The following is a 27,115-nucleotide window of genomic DNA, read 5'->3' as shown; positions in this document are numbered from 1 at the left end:
AAAAAAAAAAAATTAAAAGAGACTTGAGTACCCAGAGAAGGGCCCTTCCACCAGTAGGATGGAGATCCTGACCTTGCTGGAGAGGACCCAGCCGTGGTTCACTGGATGGCAGAGAAGTCTCTATGGTATCATGCTGGGGGAACTTGCTGGAAATACATCCTCTAGGATGCAAGGGAAAGCTGTTTACAGAGATGTGTCTCATGGAGGCATTTTGTTATAAAACCAACCAGGGGGACTTTGGAGCAAGCTGCTATCTGCTGGGTGCTGCTGGCCACTGCGCACTGCAGAAGCTGGGGTTGACCCTGTGCGCTATGGCGAAGCAAGCACATCAGAAATGGGAAACAATACCCCTTTCCTCCTGCAATTTCTCTCCAGTGCCATCTGTTGGAAAAATCTAGTATAGTGCCAGCTGGCAAAGGAAAAGTACTTAAGGGCCCAGATCTATTTTCACACAACAAGCAAAAAGAATACATTTGGAACTTAAGAATTAATAGACTGATAACTGGCAGACTGACCCATTGACATTTTGCTACTAAGTTTTCTAAAGCTTGACCCTTCACAACCACATGCCTTAAGCCCAAGAAACTTAAGGATATAGCATTGGCCATTGCTTTATAACTTAGACAATCTTAAATTTCTAACTCTACCTGCAGGAATCTACTGCCTCAACTCCCACTGAGCCACAGCTCAGCTAGTTCTGCATTTTCTCTGATGATCTGAAACAATGATCCCACTTCTGGTATTGATGTCTATTATCACTTGGAACTCTATGGTGGTCACATTACAGAACCCAACTTGAACTAGGTGATGGGGGAAATGCATTTTAAGGGTGCAGAAATATTGAATGGAATACATATTAATCAAGTTTCTTTGCATTCCAAGTGATAGAAATCCAAATATTAAAATGTCTTAAGCAATAAATAAAATTTTCTAGTTCACATAATTCCAGTGGTAAAGCTGAGATGAGGCGTGTTTGAAACCAGAGACTCAAAAGATATCATTAGGATTGAGTTTTTCACTTCCTCTTGGCTCTGCTTTTCTTGAATTCACTTTAGCCTCAGGCATACTTCCCTCATAGTGGTCTCCAAGTACGAAATTATTTGAGTTTAGGATTCTCAGTTTAAAAAACAACATTAACAGCATAACCAACAACAAAAACAAAAACTGCCTTCTTGTCTTAAGCGTTCCATCAAAAAACCTATAAGTGATACAAACCCAGATTGCTGACTCAAAACAATAAATATCTAAGAGAATGTACAACCACTGCAAATAGGGGAAAAAAGAATCAAACAAAGCTGTGTGCCTTAAACTTTATCCCAAGTCTGGAGAGAGACCTGTGGGTGGAAAAAATAGCAACAGGGAGGAGAGTTGTTTGGTCTCTATATTTAAATACTTTATTTTTGAAATCTCAAGAATTTTACCAGTGAGATGATACTTCTTTCCTAAATTTCACTGACAATTATAATTTTCCAAACTGGGTGGTGTAGAATTATATATACACCATGGTATTTGGTTTACCCACATACTAATTTTGTTTGTTTGTTTGTTTGTTGTGGTAAAAAATTATATAACATAAAATTTACCATTTTGACGATTTTAAGTGCATAGCTTACTAGTGTTAACCATAAGCACCTTGTTATGCAATGGGTCTCCAGAACTTTTTCATCTTTTAAAACTGAAGCTCTATATCCACTGACCAATAACACCCCCTTTCTCTTGCACCTGACAACCACCATTCCATTTTGTTTCTAATAGTTTTACTAGATGATTAAAATTTTTTATAACAAAATTATTATTTCTCTAAGATAGTTTTCAAACCAACATGCCTCAAAACTGAATATTTGGAGAACATACTTTTGAAATACTATCAAAGGACAGTGTGAGTTTACTTATAAGATTTTGACCTTCTGGGGATCCCTGGGTGGCTCAGCGGTTTGGCACCTGCCTTTGGCCCAGGGTGGGATCCTGGAGTCCTGGGATCAAGTCCCGCGTCGGGCTCCCAGCATGGATCCTGCTTCTCCCTCTGCCTGTGTCTCTGCCTCTCTCTTTCTCTATGTCTATCATGAATGAATGAATGAATGAATGAATGAATGAATGAATAAATAAATAAATAAATCTAAAAAAAATTTTGACCTTCTTAAGGCACTTGGGTGGCTCAGTCAGTTGAGCAGCTGCCTTCGAATTGGGTCATGATCTCAGGGTCCTGGATTTGAGCCTCACATCGGGCTCCCCACTCACAGGGTGTCTGCTTCTCCCTCTCCCTCTGCCTCCGCTCCCTTTCTCATACTCTCTCTCTCTCTCTCGAATAAATAAGTAAATTCTTAAAAAAATATTTTGACCTTCTTGCATACATTATTAAGAATGTATCAAAGGGACAATGTGAAATACACTTAGAGGTATATTAAAAAATATGTAGTATATCAAATTCCTCAGGATGGGATTAGTGCCTCATAACAGTGTTCTAGCTCATGTAAGGACACAGCAAGAAGGTGGCTATCAGCAAGCCAGGAGCAGAGCTCTCACTAGAAACCAAACGCTGGTGGAACGTGATGTTGGACTTTCCAGCCTCCAAAACTATGAATAAATTTCTGTTAAGCCACCCAGTATAAGGTATTCTATTATGACAGCTCTAGCAGACTAAGACACTTGTATTGAGTTTATAGTGGGGCTTTGTGAAGATAAAGTCAGTATCATTCTCTGCCCTTAAGGAAATTCCAGTCTCCTGAGCATTAGGCATATAAACAAAGAAATAGAATAGCTGTAGCAACGAAGGTGTGGTGGAGGGATAGTAATGATATAAAGGATAGTGTCATTGACTCTACTTGGATCGCTCAAAAAAGTCTTTTCAGAGAAATCATGGAATTTATTTTAGGCTAAGGAAAAAGTATACAAAATCACAGAGGCAGGAAACAATATAATGTATTGGGGGTAAAAGGTCAATGATAAAATATTTCTTAAGAGCTTGAAAATAAAAAAAAACCAAAAAGCTTGAAAATAGTGAATAGGATTGCTCTCTGGGAGTTAAACTAAAACTAACCATAGATGACAGAGTTTAAGTGTGATAATTTATATATAATCTTCTTCCCAGGCTGACCTGACAGTAAACTGAATGATGTATTAACATATTGAATGACAGTGTCAATCAAAAGGCTACGTTTTAAAAATTACTGGACTTGGGGCACCTGGCTGGCTCAGTCAATAGATCATGTGACTCTTGATCTCTGGGTTGTGAGTTTGAGCCCCATGTCAGGCATAGAGATTACTTAAAAAAACAAAAACAAAAACAAACAACAAAAAAGGAGGCCTTTGAAAAAGCAAAAATAAAAAATAGTGACCTCTTTTTCTGTTAGTATGGATGGCAGTGCAATAATTACAATCCTGCATAGAGGTTCCATTCTGGATTAGAGTGCCAGGAAATATTTCCAGAAGTACAATTATTAGGTCAAGAGGTAAGATACCATTACCAAACTGATTTGGAATGTATAAATTATACCACTATCATCACCACAGTGTGCCAGTTCTACATCTTTCTTGTGTGAAAAACTATCAGTTGAGAAATTTTGCCGATACTTATTCAAAAATTTATCGAGAGATCACACAATGCCAGATATTGTGTCAAGACAGAAAAAAATGGTATCATTATGGTGTTCAAGTTAATATCTCAGATAACTGGTAACATTTGCATGTTTTTTATATATGTGCTTTCCAATATTTCTTCATTTTTAACTATATATTTACCTTCATTGCATATTTATCGTTATGGTTGAATGTTATCTCCCAGAATTCAGGTCAAAGTCCTAACTCCCAATGTGATACTATTTGGAGTTATTACTTTGAGAAGTAAAGAGGTTTAGATGAATGTATAAGAGTGGATCTCCCCATGATGGGATTACTACTCATAAAACAAGAAAAAAAGAAAGGAGGGGCACCTAGTTGGCTCATTCATGCCTTTGGCTCAAGTCATGATCTCAGGGTCCTGGGGTGGATATATGCATCCGGCTCCCTGCTCAGCAGAGAGTCTGCTTCTCCTTCTCCCTCGAGCCACCGTCCCCGCCAGGTTGTGTGCTCTCTGTCAAATAAATAAATAAAATCTTTAAAAAAATAAAAAAGGAGGGGATCCCAGCATTGCTCAGTGATTTAGCATCTGCCTTTGGCCCAGGGCTTGATCCTGGGGTCCCAAGATCGAGTCCCACATTGGGCTCCCAGCATGGAGCCTGCTTCTCCCTCTGCCTGTGTCTCTGCCTGCCTCTCTCTCTCTCTCTCTCCCTGTGTCTTTCATGAATGAATAAAAAAAAAAATCTTTTAAAACAAAAATAAATAAATAAATAAATAAATAAATAAATAAATAAATAAATAAATAAAAAAGGAAAGAGAACAGAGCTTGCTCTGTTTCTGCTATACAGAGCTGGCCGTCTACAGCACAGGAATAGGGGCCTCACCAAGAACTAAATCCACTGACAGCTTGATCTTGGACCTCCCAGCCTCCAGAGCTGTGAGAAATAAATGTCTGTTGTGTAAGTAACCCAGTCCATAGTATTTTGTTATAACAGCCTGAGCTGAGTCACTCACCTATTGAGATATTTTTACTAATTATACTGCTTTGTTACATAAAGACTTTCAGCAGATTACTAGTTTTAATACTTTTTTTATCATTCTTATGATCTTTATATAATCAAAACATGTTTTTACATATCTTTATATCATCAATAACTATAATGGTTGATAAGAGAGCAGAAATATTTACTAAGTAGCTACCATGTGCCATTGTTTTAGATGTTGTTTTAAAATGGACATTAAGATGTTGGTTAACTTAGTGGTGTCTACCCACACTCAAAGAATTTACATTCTAGAGAGGAGAGACACTCAATAAAAATGAAAATAAATATGCAGGCTAATTGCAAATTCTAGTAACAGTTAAGAAGAAACTACAATAGGCTAATGGCAAAATGGGGAAGAGTCTTTGGCTAGAATTATGAGGAAAGATTATGACATGGAACTGAGTGTTGAATGACTTAAGAGGACAGACATGCCAAACTCTGGGGGAAGAGCTTTCAAACAGAAAAAATAAAAAGTACCAAAGCACAGGGACCATTACAACCTTGGTGTGTTTAGTAAAACTACAGACCAGTGTGGCTGAAATGTATGGATCAAAGGCAAGAGTGGGATGAGATGAAATTGGAGAGATAGGCAGGGGCCAGATCATGAAAGTCTTTTGAAGAGAATGGGAAGGCATTTGGATTTTATTCTGGTAACAAGAGGAAGCCTTAGGAGCATTTTAGTAGTGAGGAAGGAAAGAGGCATATTCAGATTTATGCTTTTGAAGATCCCTCTGACTGCTATATGGACCTAATGTCAAGTAGAGACAGGGAGGCCTGTCTACTGCAGAAATCCAAGCAAACGAGGATGGGTTTGATTAAAACTGTAATCACAGAGATGGTGAGAAATGGATGGATCTGATTACATTTTGACAACTTGCTGACATATTCATTAGAATTCAGATATTCTAATTCTGTCCATCTGGGGAGGGCCCAGAAAAACACAGTAACAAGTAACCCAAGTGGTTCTGATGAAAGTACACAGTAAGTGGGGATCCCTGGGTGGCGCAGCGGTTTAGCGCCTGCCTTTGGCTCAGGGCGCGATCCTGGAGACCCGGGATCGAATCCCACGTCAGGCTCCCGGTGTATGGAGCCTGCTTCTCCCTCTGCCTGTGTCTCTGCCTCTCTCACTCTCTCTGTGTGTGACTATCATAAATAAATAAAAATCTTTAAAAAAAAAAAAAAAAAAAAAAAAAAAAAAAAAAAAAAAAAAAAAGTACACAGTAAGTTATGGAGAAAATACATGTGTAAGGGACTGAGAACACACTTGGCTTTTTTTTTTTTTTTAATGAAAGGGAAAAAGTGACTACTCAAAAGACAAAATTATTGTTTTATGTTTGAGAAACTCAAAGATCTTTCATTTGGTAAAATGATCCCAAACTTTGAGTAAAATTAAGCAAAATATTACAATGGCAAAATGAATATGAGTTCCTGTCTCTAATAAGCTAGTCTCTTTTTGACGTTTTGCCTCTCCTGGCTTGAACTCATGACCCCCAAGATCATGCTTTACCAACTGAAACAGCCAGGTGTCCCTCCACACGTGTTTTTAATCCCTTTTTCCTGTGGACCTCCTGGTCTCTGCCAGCCCTTCCTGGCTTTCTACTTCCATGGTTGGCATTACTATTTTATTCCACCATCCAATTCTCTTCTACCCAGAAGGTTGCATTTCCCTCTATGCCTTGAAATTACATATGGCCATGACTTGCCTTGGCAAATGAAATGTGAATGGAAATGCCCTGTGTAACCAAATCTCCAGCCCACTGTGGTATGGCGTGACTGGAGAAGCACATGGTAATATACAAATGCCCCGAGACCAAAACAATCTGGGATTCTGAGGCTGGAGAACAGGGGGGAGAATAGCCAGGATCCACAGTTGACTTTGCGTGAGCACTGGGGTTTGGGGTTGTTTGTAATCGCAGCATGACCTAATCTATCTTGACCAATCTCTCCCCGTGGTTCACCTTCACTGGGCTCTCATATGGCTGCTTTGCAGCAATGATTAGCCTTAATCAAGACCCATGTGTAGCCTTCTCTGAAACCTCCATGATTAAAATACCAGATGGTTTTCTAGTTATAAGGTAGAAATTTAAATATTTCTTAGGGGATCCCTGGGTGGCTCAGGGGTTTAGTGCCTGCCTTTGGCCTGGGCCGTGATCCTGGAGTCCCGGGATCAAGTCCCACATTGGGCTCCCTACATGGAGCCTGCTTCTCCCTCTGCCCATGTCTCTGCCTCTCCCTCTCTCTCTGTGTCTCTCATTAATAAATAAAATCTTTAAAAATAAATAAATATTTCTTAGCCTCAAGGATTTCAAACATGCATGTCCTTCTGCAATATTTTGTCTTATCTTCAGTAAAGATAATCTAGGGGATAGAGGTAAGTCTTCTTAACCCATTCTGGGTTGCCTCTTTTACTTTCAGTAAACAGTCATCAGAGGTCATGTCCATAACACTGGAGTTCTGGCCTGTACCTCTTCTTGTGAAAAATCCAAAAAGCTTTCATATGTTTGAACACATTCTGATCTGGGGTACATATGATAGCTATTGCCACCCAAAATTTCATATGCACTTAACCAGGAGTTGGATTTATAGAGTCCATTTACATCTTATCTTTTAAATTTCAATGAAGCCCCTTGGAAACAGAACAAGTACTAACTCGATGATGCTTAGCACTACCCTGGCCTAAATCTGGGTTTCTAAACCTTAGCATTATTGACATTTGGGCAGGGTAATTCTTTGCTGTGGAGAGTTATCCTATGCATTATAGATGTTGAACAGCATCCATGGCCTCTACCCACATCCCTGCCAATAGCACACCCCAGTTATGACAACCAAAAATGTATCTAGACATTGCCAATGTCCTCTGGGAGGCAAAATTGCCCCCAGGTGAGAACTACTGGCCTAAAATGAAGGTATATGTTTGTGATAGATATTGCCAAATGATAACAATTTAAAAAGCTAATCAAATTTGTAAAAAATTATCAAGATTCATATTTAAGAACAGACACAGTAGACATTTTAATGAAAGCAATGGTCCTGCCATTCTTTATTTCTAACAATAATACATATTTACAGAAGGAAAAGAATTGTACATTTAAAACTCTAATCATCATACAGATTTGTTGTTGCAATTGAATAATAAAAGAACAAATCTCTTAGTGACTTTTTAAAACAACTTCAGTGTTTAAAGATACAAATGCTAATATCATAAACTTGCAATAACTGGAGTAAGCTCACTTCAAAATGAAAGATACCTAGCACCAGTAAAAGAAATGAAGCAACATCACTGGAGACAGGATCTCTTAGGAGTTCTGATCTGAAGCTCTGTTCATCACAGATTCATAATCCAATTTTTCAACCTACGTTTTAGAAACTTGGGTGAAAAAGTATATGAAGGAAAATCTCCATAGCTTTTTGCTGGGTTAGAAGATGTTAGTTTTTTAAAGAATAACATGTCGATCAGTTTTTTTCCTTATAAGGCCTTGGAAAAAATGCCTCTGGAGGCGCTATAAAGAAAGTGAATGAAACTTTTTTGTTAGTAGTCAACAGCTTCAAATATTGGTTTTCATCCTTCTCCCCCTCCCCCCATTTTATTAAGAAATAATTGACATAGATCAGTATATAAGGTTTAAGGTGTACAGTATGATGGTTTGATTAATTATTTTCATTTTTTAAAACAATTAATTATAAATTCCTTTTTATAAAAGGTTAAAGGCACAGTTAAACAACGAATATTTGCACTTCAGCATTTAAGAACTCAAAATAATTCAGAAAGCCAACTAATTCAGGTGGCCAGCACCTCATTTGTCCTGTAGGTGGCAAAATTATCCTAAGAGGAACCCAGGAACAGGCTGTATAATTGCTGCACTGAAGTTAATGGTGGTAGATGACTTTTTAAAGCCTTTCTTAAAATCTAGGTTTTAAGATTTTGAAGTTTTTTCAGGTTCAAGTTTTACAGATTTAAAGATGCTTTTTATGTTGTTCTGAACTAACAAAGATTTATTTTCTGGACAGAAAAGATTGATTTTTTGGACCGTCGGTACTAATGCTCAGAAATATATTGTTTTATTTTTTAGGGACTAGATTTTCAGCCTGATTATCTCTGAAAAATTCCTCTCTTTTTACATTTGTTGTCCAGAGGGTTTTGCTTTATCGGATGATCTATCCAAATTGCAGGACAAGAGCTTGTGAAACTAAAAATCTGTTCTTACTTGTCTGCAGCCATGAAAAGCAAGCTTGAAAAAGCTTCCCTATATCCTTCCTTCCCTATATCTAAAAGGGAGGGAATAGGCCCTCTAGATTTTGGCTGGTTTTTACATTTTTCTAATTACCTCACAGTAGATAGCAGAATAGTAAGTAAGCCTTTAAAGAAGGAATGGACAATTTATTATAAAAAAAAATTGGGGGCACCATGATTATGACTACGTTTATGTGTAAGGAACAAAGTTTATAAATGATGACAATTAGAAAGCTACCTACAGCCAAATAGTTTATCCTCAATTGTTATCACTACTCTTCATAGCTTCCTTTGCTTGCTTACAATACAGAGACGTCATTCTACATCCTGGATTCGTCATTGAAGAGCCAGATATGAAAAATAGGACCATCAGATAACTACTAGTGGCAAGCACTGAATACAGTTATTTGAAGAAATAAGACTAAATGGAGAATAGAAGGGAGAGAGTATAATATGTTACACCAATATGTTCTGCAAATGCTGCCAAAGTATGACTTTTAAAAATAGAAAATGGGAAGAGCAACTGAAAAGGTTTTAATTGTTTCAGTTATCATACTGGTGGCGGTTGTATTAGCATTGTTATTCTGAGGCTGCTGCATGTGTAAGGTAAATAAAGGAAATGAATAACTGTGGGATATTCTAACTCCATCATGCCCCCATGTCCTTGAAAACCAGGATTTTCAGTATAGAAAAAGGAAATAGTAGTAGTAGTAGAAAGGATTAAGTAGTAGAAAGGATTAAGTAAAAGCTAGTACTCAATTTAATTTGGAAGTTTCACAATAAACTCACAAAGTGTTTTATCTTAGAAAAAATAGGGATTTCCTAGCTTTCTCCTAGAATCAATGGCCAATCCAATAGCAATGAGCATTCTTTGAACCTTAATTATGGTTTTGAAATACCATTTCTCACTGAAAGTAACCAGGCTTCCTAGAGAAATGGCTCATTCTAGGTCTGGGGCATGAAGCTTCTAAGTTGAGCCTGGAATATCTTGTCTTCCAAGATAGCAAGGAAGCTAATAAAGACAGCTCATGTAGTGTCAAAATGATTCAGAGAAAACTTGATGAGGCTCCCAATGGCCAAAGATGGGACAATTTGAACTCCAATAAGGTAATATTTGAATTGGTTGAAGCCTATCAAATACGTTTGAGTCCATGAGTTCGTAACACTGAAAAAAGAAGTGATCTCTGGCAGGTAACAGGAATCAAGTTTATTATCTTGAAAATCAGTAAATGAAGGGAAAATACAAATAATTACTTTCCCTTTCCTATACAAACTTTTTTTTCCTATACAAACTTAACCACTGGTTAACCAAATAGTAGATGTGAGGAAACATTTCTTTATAAAAATGTTCCAGCTAGTAAATGAAAGAGAAATGATAGAATATCCTCCAACTCACAATAAATCAATGGATCCAGACAATAAGTATCAATTTCAGCTGACATCACAAAAAGAGAGAACCAGACACAGTGTACCCTCTGATGAAAGAACACACCATGACCTATAGTCTTGCCAAACAGGATTGAACCTGAGTGTATTCAAACATCTGGATCCATGTGTCAATATCCAGAGGAAAGAGGAACATGCTGAGTTGTACCATGAGTATGCAATCAGCAAAATACAGATTGTGGGAAACTCTATAGGTCATAAGATCAAGTTCTTCAGGAAACTCCAAGGAAAAGAAAAGGAGAACTTATGGATTAAAAAGATGTAAAAGATATAGCCAATAAAACAATTTTAAATGGATAAGATTGAAATATAGTGTGTAGAGATACACACTTGGGTAATAATAAAGAAATGCAAGGAAGTGACAATGGCTATCACTGTAGTGGTTACTTCTGTGGAGTTTGAGAAGATGGTTGATAACTGCAACTGGACACACAAGACAGAATGGCTGGCAGAATTCTAAAACAGTGTTTCCTTAGAATGATGTAAAAAGCTACATTTTGTTTGGTTTAAAGTATTTATATTTTACGTTTTTTCTAAAGAATAAAAGTAAAAAGAAAAATCAAAGCCCTTAGGGTTTTCCACTAAAAATTATAGATGTGAACACTTCTACTATAAATATCAGCTGAAGGTTCTTAAGAAATTGCCTTATTATAGAAATATTTCTAAATGATAAGCTACAAATATTTGAAAAATATAATATTAAATTCTTATTGTGCATAGTTACAAAAAGTCAAAGAATTAAGTATACATTCCTAACACAAAATTTATTTTGTTACAGTATTATGTTTTATAATTTGGTTAAGTGGACTTTGTTGACCTGCAAAATTTTCCTCTCCTACTCCAATACAAGGCTACTCATATTATTTTATTAGAGATTAGATAAGCACTAGAACCGAATATCTGTACTTTGTTTCACTCTCCATCTTTTTATATAGAACAAAGATTAGTTATCTTGCCCAATCATGACAGTAGTTACTAATATATAGCATTACACACAGTATCATCCAATTTGCAAAAAAAGATCCTTCACCCACATATCCTGCCTTATGTTCTCTTCCACATATTAATGGCTGATAGAGGCTATTTTTTGTTGTTAAGTGTCAAAAAAACTCAAGAACGTAAAACAGATTTAAGCCATCAAAATGAAAGCAGTCTTAAAATGCAATATAATGATAAACATGGACAAACATATAACTGTGTTGTACATTTTTGCCCACTGAACATTGACGATTTCCCTCCAATTGTTCAAGCAGCATCTGAACACACGGTGCAACTGTACGGTCTCCTTCCCTTTCCTTTTAATAAAATTATGTGGTGTTTGAGTGATTCACATATTCCAGAAGTGACCGGTCTAAGACCCTTCGGATAAGAGCTTCCTCAATTATATTAAAATCCTACAACAAAGAAAAATAATTAGAAACATACAATCAGAGATGATAGTTTTCAGCACCTGGAGGATAAGAGTCAAGGCAATGCCTCATTTTGCAGGAAAATAGAGCCCTGAATTTAGTGACCTGTCCAAGTTTCCACAAAAACTGTCATAAACCCCAGGACTTTTGTTTGGGGCTAGTGCATTTTCTACTTCATTTTACTACCTAGTAATTAACTAGTTATTGTCACAGTCTTGATTTGGAATTTAAATTAGTAATTTTTAGTCAACATTATAAATCATGGTCAGGGTGCCATGTTCCAAATAAACATGTAATATGGAGTAAAGTTAAGACATTCTCCTAGAATTCACCAATCCCAGTAGTAATACTAAATCTCTATTTCTGAAAAATATGTTGAGTGCAAAACTCTTCTTTTTCCTTGCCTCCCTATGGTCGAAATGGCTTTCAAAACATTAGGTCAGCACATGCTGTAAATAAAACAAAAACTATTAAGAGCCCTATTCTCTGCAATCCATCTCTTCTTCTGCAATAAATCAAAAAAAAAAAAAAAAAAAAAGAAAGAAAAAGAAAAATCCTTTGGAAATCCATTCTAAAACATAAGAGCATAAAGGCAAATCAACAACATCCAAAGAAAGCCATATAGTCTAGAGGAACACAAGATCTGGACTGAATCCTGGCTTTTTCCTAGGCAATTTATTAATCTTTGAGCTTCAGATGTTTCACAGCTCAGCGAGGATAGTAACACAATATTTATTTCACCAAAGTTGCTGTAAGGAATAACATGAGATAATACACTTAAAGTGCGTAGTATAGTAGCTGGTAGCTTGGGAAACCAAAAAATCAAAACAAATAATACTGCTTCCACCTCACTTCCACATCCAAAAATACTGTTTTGAGTGGGTTGAAAGTGCTCTCATCAAAATAGCTTCCTCCTGACCAGCCCTGGATCATACTTTGGAGAATCTTGAGAAGGATGGGCGAATGTGAATAGCCAGAGGAGACACGAAATCAATTTGGTTTTAGAACATCTCATGGAGCTAAGGTAAAGAGGAAGCCCTATGTGTTGTAAGAAATGAGAACATATAGACCAGAACTAGCCTCTGTCAAAGGCCCTGGGTGCTTCAGAGGGCCAGGAAAGACATAATTTGAGCACTGGAGCCTCTGTTTCAGTTCAATTCTTCAAGTGGTCCTAGCACTTCCGTTTACCCTCTTCCCCATATCCAGCTGGCCGAACAGCCTTGCCCAAACTGGGCAGATCACTTTACATGCACTATCACCTTTAATCCTCACAAGAGCTTTCGAGAAGAAGTGTTTTTACTCTCCTCACTTAACAAATGAACAGACAGGCTCAGTGGTGAAATACCTTGCCCCTTGCCCGTGGTCACAGAACTGTGACAGAGACAGAGCTGTTACTCAAACCCAGGTCAGAACCCAAGCTCCTTGTGTTGCATCTGGATAACCACAGTGGGCAGATCAGAAAGCAGGGATGATCTTCAACAATTACTACATTTTATCTTGAAATTGCATGAAAAGACAGCGATCAAAATCATGTGAAAATTATATGCAAAGTAAAATTTAGCCCTTAACATTTCATGTAGTAATAATAAAATACACTATTTCACAACATGGGTTTGAGGGATTTTCCTTCCATAACAGGCAACACCCCTTTGCTGAGAGGGACTCAGAAGATAACACATTACCCTCACATGGCAACACAGAGCAAAGTAGAACAAAGGCGACATTAACTTTTTGCTTGTTATTCTCATTCCTGATCATGGGAAATACAGTCATAAGTTAGAACTATTCATACTACATCTAACTTTTCTTCTAAAAAAAATTCTCAGGATGGGGAAGGGGGATTTGGAGGAAGGGAGGGTCAGAAGATACACACTTCCACTTATAAATAAATACTGGGAATGTAATATACAACATGAAGACTATAGTTAACACTAATGTACGGTATTTTTGAAAGCTGATAAGAGGGAGCAGCTGGGTGGCTCAGTGGTTGAGCGTCTGCCTTTGGTTCAGGTCGTGATCCTGGGGTCCTGGGATTGAGTCCCACATCGAGGTCCCTGCAGGGAGCCTGCTTCTCCCTCTGCCTATGTCTCTGCCTCTCTCTCTGTGTCTCTCATGAATAAATAAACATTTTTTAAAGCTGATGAGTAAGTAATTAAAATTTTAAAAAAGGGGGGCGGCAGCCTGGGTGGCTCAGTGGTTTAGCGCCACCTTCAGCCCAGGGCCTGATCCTGGAGACCCGGGATCGAGTCCCATGTTGGGCTCCCAGCATGGAGCCTGCTTCTCCCTCTGCCTGTGTCTCTGCCTCTCTCTCTCTCTCTCTCTGTGTCTCTCATGAATAAATAAATACATTTTTTTTAAAAAGGTGATACGAGAATAAATCCTAAAAGTTCTCATCACAAGGAAAAAAAATTTTTGGTATTTATTTGAGATGATGGATGTTAACTAAAATTATTGTGGTGATCATGTCACACTATGTAAGTCAAGTCACTAGACTGTATACCTTAAACCTACATAGTGCTACATTTCAATTATTTCTCAATAAAATGGAAAGAAAAAATTCTTAATTTTTTACATTGGCCATTAGTGGGTAGTTATTGATGGGTAGTTACTGATATATGGGGATTCATGGTACTATTTTGTCTGCTTTTGTATATGTTTATAACTTTTCATAATAAATTTTTTTCGGTTTACAAAAGTTCATAAACATGAGTTTTGTGTTTAATGGAATTTAATAAAAAATGAGGCCTGTTTGTCTTACTACACTGATGATGCCATATCTGTTATTAGCAACCAGATGCAGAACAAATTCTGAGCCATTTCATTACTGATGTGATTCTCATCTCATCTCAGCTACATAAATTTTCAACTTCATAAAAATTAAGACGATATCTACAGGGGGGACTAGAGTAGAAATTAAAATAATTTGAAAGTGAAATATAGTACCTTATACAATGACTAATTATCTAGATGAAAAAGAAAATAATTTTGTCTAAGGCAGATATAGTTTATGAACACTGTATTTTATAATTTTCTACATAATGCTAATACTTAACTTCAGGGTTGTACACATTTTTTTCTGCTATAATTTTATTTGTTTGGATTTAAAAAGATAAGCTTAACACACACCACACAGAAACATAATGTAAAAGTAAAAAAATATACTTACTATGAAATCATCATAAAACAAAGTGTGGTTGACTTGCAAATGTCTTATTAAACTGCCACTAAAGCTGCCTGGATTCTCATTAGGTAGTAAACGGCAAAGTGGACAGAACTGGAAGTAAAGAAAATCAAGAGTTCAAGAAAGAATTTAAAATAACCAGTCTCACAATTTAAAAATTAACTAACCATTCAACAAAGTGAATTTTAACTTTATGAATCTATTGGCCATTCTTCAGCATAATGTTTTAAAACTGCATAAATATTAACAATACTAACCAAATAAAATTGCATTTCTTTCTTCATATGCATTTCCTGTACTTAACAGTATAGCTATTTATTTCATATTTATCAATCTATTATTGCAGTTAGTAGGTGTATTATAATATACTAATTAGTTGCCTCCCTCTTGAAATACTTAATGGCTTTAAAAAATACCCTTTTTCATTTTCAAGTATTCTTAAACTCATGAGAAATTACAAAGATAATGCAAGAGGTCCTACAATTCTATCATCCAACTTCCCCAATAGTAATATCTTATAAACTGCAGTACATTATCAAAATCAGGAAACTGGCAATTAACTAGACTACAAACCTTACTTGGATTTCACCAGTTTTTCCATGAACTCAGTTTTTGGGGTATATGTACCTAGTTCTGTGAAATTTTATTACGTGTATAGATTTAAAGATTTTATTTATTATTTTAGAAAGAGAGCATGTATGAGCAGAGGGCAGAGGGAGAGAAAGACTCTTAAGCAGACTCCACGCTGAGGGAAGAGCCTGATGCAGAGCTCCATCTCACAACCCTGACTGAGATCATGACCTAAGCTGAAATCACAAGTTGGATGCTTAACCTACTGAGCCACTCAGGTCCCCCCACATGATAGATTTATGTAACCACAAACACAATCAAGGTACAGAACTGCTGTGTTGCTATAAAAGAACCCCTTTATGCTACCTCTTTGTCTTCTCTCCCTAAACCCTGGTATCCACTGATCTGTTCTCCACCTCTAAAATTTCAACATTTTGAAAATGTTATATAAATAGAACTATACATTATTTGATCTTTTGAGATTGGCTTTTTTCACTGAGCATAATGGCCCTGAGATTCATCCAGGTTGTTTTTTTTAAGATTTTATTTATTTATTCATGAGAGACACAAAGAGAGAGGCAGAGACAGAGGCAGAGGGAGAAGATAAGATTTATTTATTTTAGAAAGAGAGAGAGAGTATGCTTGCAAGTGAGCAGGGAAGGGGCAAAGGGGGAGAGAGAATCCTGAAGCAGGAGGTAGGGTTCTATCCCAGGACCCTGAGATCAAGACCTGAACCAAAGTCAGAAGCTTAATGGACTGAGCCACCCATGCGCCCTCTTTCTTTACCATATACTATTTTATTACTGCTTTATTACATTTTAACCTAGGGGTTTTTTTTTTTTTAAGTTCTATTTCTTCACCATTCTCATTTTTTAAAATATGGTACTGAATGCCAGGTACATATTAGGCATTAAATTAGGTGGTATTCTTATTTGATCCTCACAAGAACCTCATGAATTAATTACTGTCCTATTTCTTTCATGAACTCAATTTCAGAAAGAAAAACAAAATTACCTTAAATTTATACCATTATAAGTATCAGAACTGAGATGAGGCCTCCTGATAAACCATTCAACATTTTTTTCATATTATAACAGTGCTTAATTTATCTGTTTGATTGATAACATCTTCTTTTAAATTTAAATGAGGTCTTAATGTAATTCTTATTGTTTTATGGGGTTCTCAGTTTCAGTATGTTCAATATCTATACATAGTGCTACTTCTGAATTTTGCTCTAATCCATCAATATATTTTGTAATAAAATGACATCATTTAAGTTATTACTGCTTTATGGTCATTCATGATTTTCTAATGCTGTAGCTATTTTGGTTATTTGGCAACACTGGCTATCCCAAGATAGCACTTAATCTACCCTGAGACCCCTATGTAGTAATGAGAACACAGCTGAGACCAAGAAATTTTAACAAAAAAGCAACATTAGTTTTTTTGTGATGTGAAAGAAGGGAAACAAATTATGGAAATTTGCTCACTCAGTACTCTTTATTGTGCCTCTACTATGAACTAGGCACCTGGAATACGGAAACCAGTAAAGATACCGTTGTGGGGCAGCCCGGGTGGCTCAGTGGTTTAGCACCGCTTTCACCCCGGGGTATGATCCTGGAGATCTGGGATCAAGTCCCACATCAGGCTCCCTGCATGGAGCCTGCTTCTCCCTCTGCCTATGTCTCTGCCTCTGCCTCTCTCTCTCTGTGTCTCTCATGAATAAATAAATAAATTAAATAAATAAATAAATAAATAAATAAATAAATAAATAAATAAATAAAATCTTAAAAAAAAAAAAAGATACCGTTGTGTTGTGTGGCCTGTGAAGTCAGAGAGCCCTCAAATCCCAGCACCAGCTCTTATTAGCTGTGTGACTGACCTTCAGCACATGAATATCCCTCTTCTGTGAAGTGCAAATACCACCACCTAACTTGTAGAGTAGGTATGGTGTTTAGAGATAATGTGCTCAATGTGCCAGGTACATACAAGGCATTTAAGAAACACCATATATTTCCTACTATTTGATCCTTGTTCTTGAAGAGTTGGAGTTTTGTGAGGGAAGAAACTCCATGTATCCTATTCACTCCAGCATTCCCAGTACCTGGAAAATAGTTTCCAACTTCATCTCTGCCTCTCATGGACTTAACCTTGGAAGTAATTAATCTTATCCTGCAAAATGAGAATTATTTCCGCTTTGCAGAGCTGTTTGTATATTTAAAAGATGTCACTTAACATTAGGAAGCTCAGTCATTATATTAGCTTGGTCCCTGGCACAAATACTAAATGGTTGCTATTGTTGTCTCATGAGCAGATACTTCTCAATACTGCACAGCAAGTGCTATACCCAAGATATGACATTATTATATATTCAAGTGTTATACTCAGAAAGACAGTTCGAGACCTAAAAAAGGAATCATTAATTTTGCCCCGGTAATCAGGAAAGGCTTTAGCCAAGCTGCTGGTAACTGAAATTTGTCTGGAAGAATGAGCCAGCGATGCCAGAGTGAGGAGCATCACAGGCAGAGAAATCAATTTGGGAAAAGTCAAGAGACCCTTAAAGGACAGGCCTGCTTAGGGAATGGGAAAAGCTTTGGAAAGGTGAAAGTAAGGCATGTTGGGGGAAGCAGTAGAAGATGAGTTTGGAAGGCTAAGTTAGAACCAGTTTTGCTCAATAGATATTTGAGCACCTATTGTGGTTTCTGTATGCCCCGTGTCAAGAGTCAGAGGTACAGAGATGCTAGGCGCTGGCCTAACATTAAGGACCTTCAACATCTAGTGAAGGAGAAAGATACAAAAAACCTGGAACTTTAAGCAAAGTAGTTTTGGTTTTTAGTCTGATGTTAATAGGAGCTAGTGGAGACTTTGGTCTTCTGCCATACATAAAATTTAGTTGTGTAACTCAAGAGATTTCTTCCAGAAGGACAATGAAAAAGAACAGGTGAACATCTATACTATTCTCAAGATTTGTGTCTTAAATTGAGGAATCTAACCTGAGGGAAGAGATGGTAAGCACAGGAAGGAGAAAGAAGTGGTAAGAGACTGACTAATCATCACCAAGTACCTAGGTGTTCACCTAAACTCTCCCAAACGTTGTCAATTTGCTAACATCAGCTTATCCTTTATTATGCGCCTCAACTCAATGCTCCGAGGCCATGATACTCATATTAGGAATCAATCAATGCACAGTATACATTCAAAAGATGCTGGCCTCATCTCAGTATTGACTTTATCTGATGGTGAACTCTGCGGGTGAAAAACAGCCACCATATCAGAAGCTACCACCGACTTTAATCCTTCAGAGCATCTATTACAAGGGACACCCAGCTCTATCTGTGGTTTAGATTAACTTCCACAGCAACTATCTGATGCAAAGTGCCATTTGGGGAAGAAATTTAAAATTCCTGAATCCAAAAAAAGAGAAAAGAGACGTACACTGAAAATAATTGCAGGCAAATATGTAACCAAGATTAAGGTACCAGATTGCACATCTAATTTAGCAAGTCTATAAGCAAATTTAATAGAAATTTTTCTTTCTTCCAAAACATTTATGCACACATACTCCCACTGCCCGGTCGAGTCACAGATATTCTAAATACCCACAGATATAAACCACTGTTGGGGCATGTGGCTCAGGCTTTAGTCACCATAGTTTATATTCCAAACCAATAAAAATCTTATCTCTTCCCTTAAGAAATAAATCTCAGGAGCAAGGCAGAAAATAAGAGACTACTGGCACCTTTGAAATTGGGTGAATGGAATTATGTTTTCCTTTAACATCTTATTTTTCATAATCACTATATCCTCCTTTGCGCAAGGCTCTCTGCCAACAGGTGGGCAGGCAACAAAGAAGTCAAGTTCCATGACTTCGTGAACCTGATAACTTACAGGGAAAGACAGATGTGAAACAAAAACACAATTACAAATTGTAATAAATAGAAAGAAAGAAAGAAAGAAAGAAAGAAAGAAAGAAAGAAAGAAAGAAAGAAAGAAGAGGAGAGAAGCAGGAGCCGAAAGTAATTTGGATGTCAGGGAGGGCTTCCCTGAGGAAGTGAGATGCAAGCAGAGTTCTAAAGGATACTTTTATGAGCCAACCACTGAAAGAAAGGGCACTTTGGGCAGAGAGAAGAGCCAGAAAGTATGGCTCCTGCTGAAACATCTATCCTTCACAGGACAAAATACCAAATTTTCCTCAAAAGTGGTCTCACAATTCAATCTGAAGCATGCTGCTTACATAATCGGCCTCCTCTCAGTTTGATATTCCATAGATTTTTCAAATTTTCAAAAAATAAAGCATGGCAGGCATGCCTAGGTGGCTTAGTTGGTTAAGCCTCAGATGCCTGGTTTCAGCTCAGGTCATGACCCTGAGATCCTGGGGTAGAGCTGGTGTTGGCTCTGAGCTCAGGGACGACGTCTGCTTCTCTGTCTCTCCGTCTGCCCCTCCCTCCTGCTTACACACACACACACACACACACACACACACACACACTCTCTCTCTCTCTCTCTCTCTCTCTCTCCCCCCCATCTCTTTTTTCAAATAAATAAATAAATCTTAAAAAAAACAAAACATGGTAGAATTATAATTACTATGTGACAAAAGGGAGCTGTTGGTTCTTAAAACTGCACGTAAGTCAAAATTCCTTGATGTCCTTAACCTACTACCCAAGTGTTGAGCAACTCAGAGAGAAAAGATTAGTTGCTCCTGATTTGATGTCTGAATTATCTAATTTTATCTCAAAGGCAGAATCATTTGCTCAAATCTCTAACTGCCATGAAACTTCTTACATCAGATTAAGTCAGATGATGTCAATGATCTTATCTGTAAGCAAACTCAACAACCCAGCCCATCAAAGATCTAATTCCTTGCTGACTTCCACACCAATCCAGAACCAGTCTTGGACTTAGGACTTCTCCCAGGGTGTTTTCACCTATGTCCCCCCATTAGGGATCCCCAGGCATGTGAATGCAAACCCCAGTTATGCCACAGTATCTACTTCCAGCCTTTTCATAACCAAAGTGTATATCGTGAATTCTAGGGGCTCTAGATCCTTCAGAGTGACATGTAGCTTGAGTTTCTACTCAAGCACAAAACATTAACAGGAACCCTAAACATCTTCTGTTCTAGTGACCACTTCTAGACAGCCCTCGTATATTACAGAACCACAGATTTCGTGAACAATGTGCTCCTGCCTCAAGGTCACAATAGCATCCTGGTCTTTTGAAATTTACTAACACTTCCCCCACTCTTCCAGCTTGGGTTCCCCAACTGTGAGAGTACATGGCTTCTTCGAAATCGCCACTAGCCTTGGTTTCATGTAGTTGCGCAAGTGGTAGTAGCCCACCATTATCACCTGACTCCTTTACTGCTACCCTGTGAAAAGGGCATCATTATCACCCCCATTTTACAAATGATGAAACAGAGGCAAAGACATTAGTGGAATTTGCTGAGATTGGCACCAAAGTCTATCTCCTCCAAAGCCTAGGCTTTTAACTATAAAATTCTACGGGCGATCTGATTCCACCATTCCTGGTTTATTTCTGCCCAACTTTCCTCAATGACTTCTATCACCTCTGAATCAAGGAAGACCTAGCTTCCACGAGCCACCTTCAATCTGATGGCCAAACTGAGCAGCACAGGGGCTAGATTTCTGCTGGAGCACGCACACAGTACCAATGGATAGACCTGCCCCAGATTGCTGCTGTAATAGAGCAAGACCATGGTCCAAAGCACCTGGTGTTCCTCCAGCCAGAGCAGCAGCCAGAGCAGCACCTGGATTCTAGTGGTTAGGGCTCAGGTTGCGTGGATAATGCCACCTTAGGGTTGCTAGAAGACAAAGAAGCACTTAGAAATCAGTATATGGTTGCTATTATTATGCCATCCTAACACTTTCTTCTAACATCCTCTAGCTCCCGGGGACCTATCATAAAACAGCTCCATAGTCGGGTTCCTTCCACAGAGCAACTTGAGCAGTAAAAGCCCAGGATAATCTCCCCTGCTCTCCCAACACATACCAAGCCATTCCAAGAGCTAAAACCTCTAAACTATTAGGATCAATAACAAATATCTTTGACTGTACTGTGTGGCTTTTCTTGTGAACTTGCTAGTAGAGCAAGTAGGGGTTCACTATGTTCTGGAACTAGACTATCATGTTCAGATTGTGGCTCAGCTACTTATCAGCTATGTGACCTTCAGGACATAGTTAACCCCCCTGAGCCTCAACTTATCATTTGTAAAATGGAGGTAAGCACACCTATCTTCTAGGATTGTTGTGAGAACTATCCTTGTTTGTAAATTATCTATCTTTCTAATATAACTATGGTTTAATCTCATCACTTTTCAAGAGGATTTCACAGAAAAATAAGCCCCTTAAAACTAAAAAAAAAACCACAAAGCAAAACTCATATCTATATAAATGACACACATACACTTATATGCCTGTGTATGTAGATACACACATGCACATACATATATACAGATATACACATATATATTTATAAAATTAAACTAAAACAAAATTCAAAATAATCTTCAAGGTATCATTTTATTTCAGCAAAGCCTTTTATTTTAATTTTAAACTAAATGTACCCAATATTAACCAGGTTAAGGTGAAAGTGGTTTACCTCTAAATTGCTAACACAAATATAAATTGACTCAACCTTTTTGGAATGCATTTAGAAGTCTATTTCAAGAGCTATTAAAAAGTTTGTACTTTCTTGGTCCCAGAAAGATAAACCTAAGGAATTTCCTCTTAGGAAAAAATCCAATAAAGGGAAAAGTTCAAATGTACCGTATGAATTAAAATCTTAAAATTGGTTAACAAGTGTACAAAAATAGTAAAATGGCTAAGTAAATGAGGACGTACCCAGTACTGCCCTGCTTTCCCTCACAACTATATAAAAATGAAAATTATCAAAGCCACAGGACAAAAATGCCAGGCTGAAAAGAAAAAAAAAAAGGAAGCATCACAATGAACCCGGGAAATGATGAGCAATATATATATTTAATGTGCAAGCATATGGATAAATAGTCAAGACTATGAAACAAAAGACTGGATAAGACGAATAACTTCCATGATGACCCTCTCTGCATTATTAAAAAATGTTTTTTACTTAGGACATGACCACAGTATACTAAAGTTGGATCTTAGGTGTGTATTTTTTATCTTCTCAGTTGATTATGCCCATAATTATCTGTGAGATATGTCAAATTTCATAAATGAGAGAATGACTGTGCATTAGTAATTCTTACCACTTTCAAATTAACACTTTCACATATTAAGTCACAGGATTAGCACAACCTTGACATAAACTATCTTTTATAATATATCTATAAATAGAAGCCTATTAAATGGATTTCTAGTGTATATTGAATTCAGACATTGCAGAAATATAGTAACGAAATTCCTTACCACAGATCTCCTTTCTGATCTGTGATGAGTGATACAGTGATCCAGCAAACTGTCTTCATCCAATTCCCTCTGACAAAACGGACATACACACCTGGAAATTGCATACAATACAGAAATTACTAAAATTGTTGGCATTTAACTAGAGATAAAAAATAGAATGTAGGTGGATCTAGTTTCCAGCCCTTATTCTTCCTGATTTAACATTATTTTTCCATCCTGATAATGGTCAGATATCTACGTTTTTTTCCTCATAAAAAAAGTAAGTATCCTCACAAGGGCACAGTAGAGAAACAGTTATAGTGAACATGAAGCCCTTTCTTCTCTTTGGGAGAGAAGTGCTGTCAGAGCGCCCATTAACTGAAAAACTGGGATCACATCACCCAGATGTCCCTGGGTTACTTTTTGTTTCTTTTTCTTCCTCCCGTTCCTAATTCAGGTAACATAACTGGGTGTTATTTGTTCTCCAGCTCTACCAGCATATGTGACTACAGGTGTATATAAGGAATATTTGTCCCTTACATGTATGCTGTCCACTACAGGAACTATTAGTCATATATGTCTACTGGCACTTTAAACCTGGCTATTGAAATTGAGTTATGCTGGAAGTACAAAATGAATACTGAGTTTCAAAGACTTTATATTAAAAAAAAAAAGTAAAATATCTCAATAATGTTTATATTGATTACATGTTAAAATGATAATATTTAAGCTATCTTCAGTTAAATAAAATACACTAAAAATTAATTTCACTGTTTCTTTTTACTTTTTTAAATGTGGCTACCAGAAAATATAAAATTACCTATGTGTTCTAGTGGACATTGCTGCCTTCAACTCACAGGGACAATATGGAGGCTTGGAATTTTTTGCTCACTTTCTATCATAGATACAACTTCCTGTTCCCTAACACTTGTACTCTGCAAAAGCACCTTGTATAAGAATTTTTATAATTTGAATTATGTAGTAGTAAGTTCTTTTATAAAGCAAAGATTTCTATCTTAAATGCAAATATTAATGTATCCCGTAAGATTGATTAATCAACAACCCTCCTCATTTTGTTATTTTAATTCTTTATTATTTAATTCTAACCAGCAGAAGAAATTAGGATTTAAGTTAGCTTGCATGTATTTTTAAATTTTCATAAAGCCTAAAAACCTTGCAATCAAATCCATGCATTTTCTTAATCCACTTATCTTCCTTCCTTTTGGTCCTTGCAGCCAATCTAACAGAATTCATACTCTGCTTTGAGCCAAAATGCTCATTTCAAATTTGTAACATCATGGTTTAGGACTAATCCTACAATACTGGATACATTTGCAAAGCAATATCTAGTAAAACAAAAAGAAGGGGGGTAATCATTTAGACTTTCGGGTTAGGAGATCTAAGCTTTGAGTATATTTTCTTAAAATAAGAGTAACATTTTCCTCAGGAAAAAGAAAAAAAAATCACACTCTTACTGAATACCACTACTGGTAACTGAACTTGTAAGTAGACTTAATGGCTTCCAAGTTATCAGCCTAGACAGGGAAACATAAATCATTTCCTCATTTTGTTGGTAGAGAGAGACTCCAACCTTTGTAATTACTCTCGCCATCAGGGTAGTAATGGCCCAGATTTATATCTTTTCTTTCTCTTTAAAGGAAAAACAAATAATGATCAATATTTGTCATTGAGCCTACTAACCCCCTCCATCCTTCCTCTGGCCCCATAAAAGATTACCCACCAAAAAGGTCTCAGTTCAGGATGCCTGCCCTAGGCCTGTTCTTCCTTGTTAGACTATATACTGAGATGCCACTTCCTACCTTCTAAAGCCAAACCAGCAAAACTGAGAGGAAATGAGCTGGGGCACTGAGCAGTGGCAGTGGAAGAGTGAAAACGAATAGGCTCTGAACCAGGATCTACTTGAACCCATTAGTTAGAAAACAGAGCCTTGCAGAACCTCAGCAGTTCCACATTCTATTTTTGGATCTTCCTGAATACACAATCGTCTGAGGAAGTTCTCCCAATCTCTCCAGTACTCGGTTGGCTCCCTTCATGCAAAGTTTTTTGAGTAAAGAAAGCAAAACTCTTTCATAATTCACTCTTTCATAATTATTGCCATTAACAAATGATTACCAATAGTAGGTGTTAGGGTTCAGAGCCTAAACACAACTCCATACATATTTTCACCATAAGAAGGTTAACCTTTCCAGCCTATGAACTTCTTTATAGGCATATCAAATTTAACATTCAACTACATTGTGTTGAAACAAACCTGGTTGCCGTCTCCCCAAGTTCCTGCAGCGGTCCGTATTTATCTATATACTTCTGACAAGATCTTATGTGTGCCCTCATTTCGCTGAGGCAAACCTATATAAAAGCAAATTCAAAATAAAATCCCTGTTGAAAAGAGGCTCAGTAAAGTCTTCTGTGATCCAGCTTTATTACTTTCATTATTGCAAATAAGTTCATGGTGTGGGTCAGTGGATTCAAAGGATGCATTCATGACAAGAGTACAACAAAGTTAAGGCATTACCAAGAATAACACTTTAAAAATACCTCTAATACTCAGAAGATCCAAATGTTGAGTTCTTGAGTTTGGTTCTCCTAGAAGGCACATGTTTTTTTATTCTTATTTTTAAAATATTTATTTATTTATTTGAGAGAGAGAGCGAGCACCTGTGCACACATGTGTATTTGTAGAAGTGAGGGGGAGGGGTGAAGGGAGAGGGAGAGAGAATCCTTAAGCAGACTCCACACTAAGCACAGAGTCTGATGCAGGGCTTGATCCCAGGACCCTGAGACCATGACCTGAGCCAAAATCAAGAGTCAGATGCTTAACCAACTGAGCCACCCAGGCATCCCTAGAAAGCATATGTTTTTTAAAGTGGAAAGACATAACAACTCAAATTTCCTTTTTTGGATACCATTACCTAACCTGATGATAATAAGAAGTGAGAAAGAAAAAGGAGAGAGGGGAAAGACAGCAAGCAAGATGGAGGGAAGAAAAAAAATGAGAAGAGACAGAGGGAAAAGAAAACAAAGAGAGATAAAAAGAACCAATAGATGGATTTTAATTTTAAAGATGCCCATAGTAAGTAAAAGGAAATCCTGTGCCTCAGAGAAAGATATAAATACCATGGTTTTATAATATATCCAGCAGTATTACATGAATTCACAATACACAGTATAGTTAATGGCCCCATTAAGAGCAAACATAAAAGACAGCTCTTACAAGTCCATTTTTACCAAGACAGAATAAAGAGCCCTTGTTCCTCCAGATATACATTCAGAGATCCTAACCATGAGGGATCTGTGGCTAAAAAACACATCTTCTACTAAATGTTTCATTAGAAACTCTGATAAGATCTTGTGCTAAAGGAAGCTTTGTAGAGCTGTGGTAAGGTGGTCGACCCATCTTGCTTCATTTTGCTCAAGCGCCGGAAGTTAAACCTCAAGCATGAAATCTACCCTGTCAAGGAAACTGTTATAATTGCTTCACTAAAGACAAATTGCTTCACAAAAGACAAAAATAAAAGCGAGTGGAAAAGTGAGAACAAATCCTTGTTTCACAAATATCCACCTGGGACTCGTTGAGGTAGAGGTCTTAAAAACACACTATTTTCCAAGTTTTCACATTCCAATTTTGTTTTTTTTGTTTTTTTTTTTAATTTTTTATTTATTTATGATAGTCACAGAGAGAGAGAGAGAGAGAGAGAGAGAGGCAGAGACACAGGCAGAGGGAGAAGCAGGCTCCATGCACCGGGAGCCCGACGTGGGATTCAATCCTGAGTCTCCAGGATCGCGCCCTGGGCCAAAGGCAGGCGCTAAACCGCTGCGCCACCCAGGGATCCCCACATTCCAATTCTGACCATCAAATCTCTCACATCTCTTTATTACTTTTCTTAAAAGATTTCTCATTTGTATCAAAAATGCTTATCTTTGTTGTTTAAGAATACAAAGGAAGAAGGAAGATACTTCTGCGCATGTTGATTGTCGTGTGACGACAAAAAAAATCAAAGTAAAAATAAGTAATTATTATTATGAATGGAAAAAGCTAATGATTTTGAGCATTGTACTATGTTCCAGACAGTGCTGAAAGCCATATATATTTTATCATTTTCCTTTGCAACTATGCATCATTCCATGACATGAATGCTATCTTTTTCCTCATTTTACAAAAAGATGAAAACTTAAATAATAATGTCCCCAAATCACAATTAATGAGTGAGAGAATTCACATTTGATCCCAGGAAGTCTGACTCCAAAGACCATATATAAGTTCTATAGTCAGA

The 27,115-nt window shown here is 37.2% G+C and overlaps 1 protein-coding gene across 2 annotated transcripts in view; it reads right to left on the bottom strand.

The window, feature by feature from the left end:
- Positions 1 to 7,608: 7,608 nt before the first annotated feature.
- The window catches only part of RNF125 (ring finger protein 125), a 36,844-nt gene continuing 17,337 nt past the window's right edge, over positions 7,609 to 27,115 (bottom strand). The window contains exons 3-6 of one of the 2 annotated variants that reach the window (XM_072829154.1): positions 25,096 to 25,190; positions 22,845 to 22,935; positions 14,851 to 14,958; positions 7,609 to 11,669 (exon numbers count right to left, since the gene is read on the bottom strand). In XM_072829154.1, the coding sequence (XP_072685255.1) occupies positions 11,583 to 11,669; positions 14,851 to 14,958; positions 22,845 to 22,935; positions 25,096 to 25,190 (381 nt within the window). In that variant the 3' untranslated portion in view covers positions 7,609 to 11,582. The remainder of the gene's footprint in view (positions 11,670 to 14,850; positions 14,959 to 22,844; positions 22,936 to 25,095; positions 25,191 to 27,115) is intronic. The other variant, XM_072829155.1, reaches the window with a different exon arrangement.

The sequence above is a fragment of the Canis lupus genome, chromosome 6 (genome assembly GCF_048164855.1).
Source record: "Canis lupus baileyi chromosome 6, mCanLup2.hap1, whole genome shotgun sequence".
Classification (NCBI taxonomy): domain Eukaryota; kingdom Metazoa; phylum Chordata; class Mammalia; order Carnivora; family Canidae; genus Canis; species Canis lupus.
Note: the sequence above shows the minus strand (reverse complement) of the source record. Positions and strands in the feature narration are given on the sequence as shown.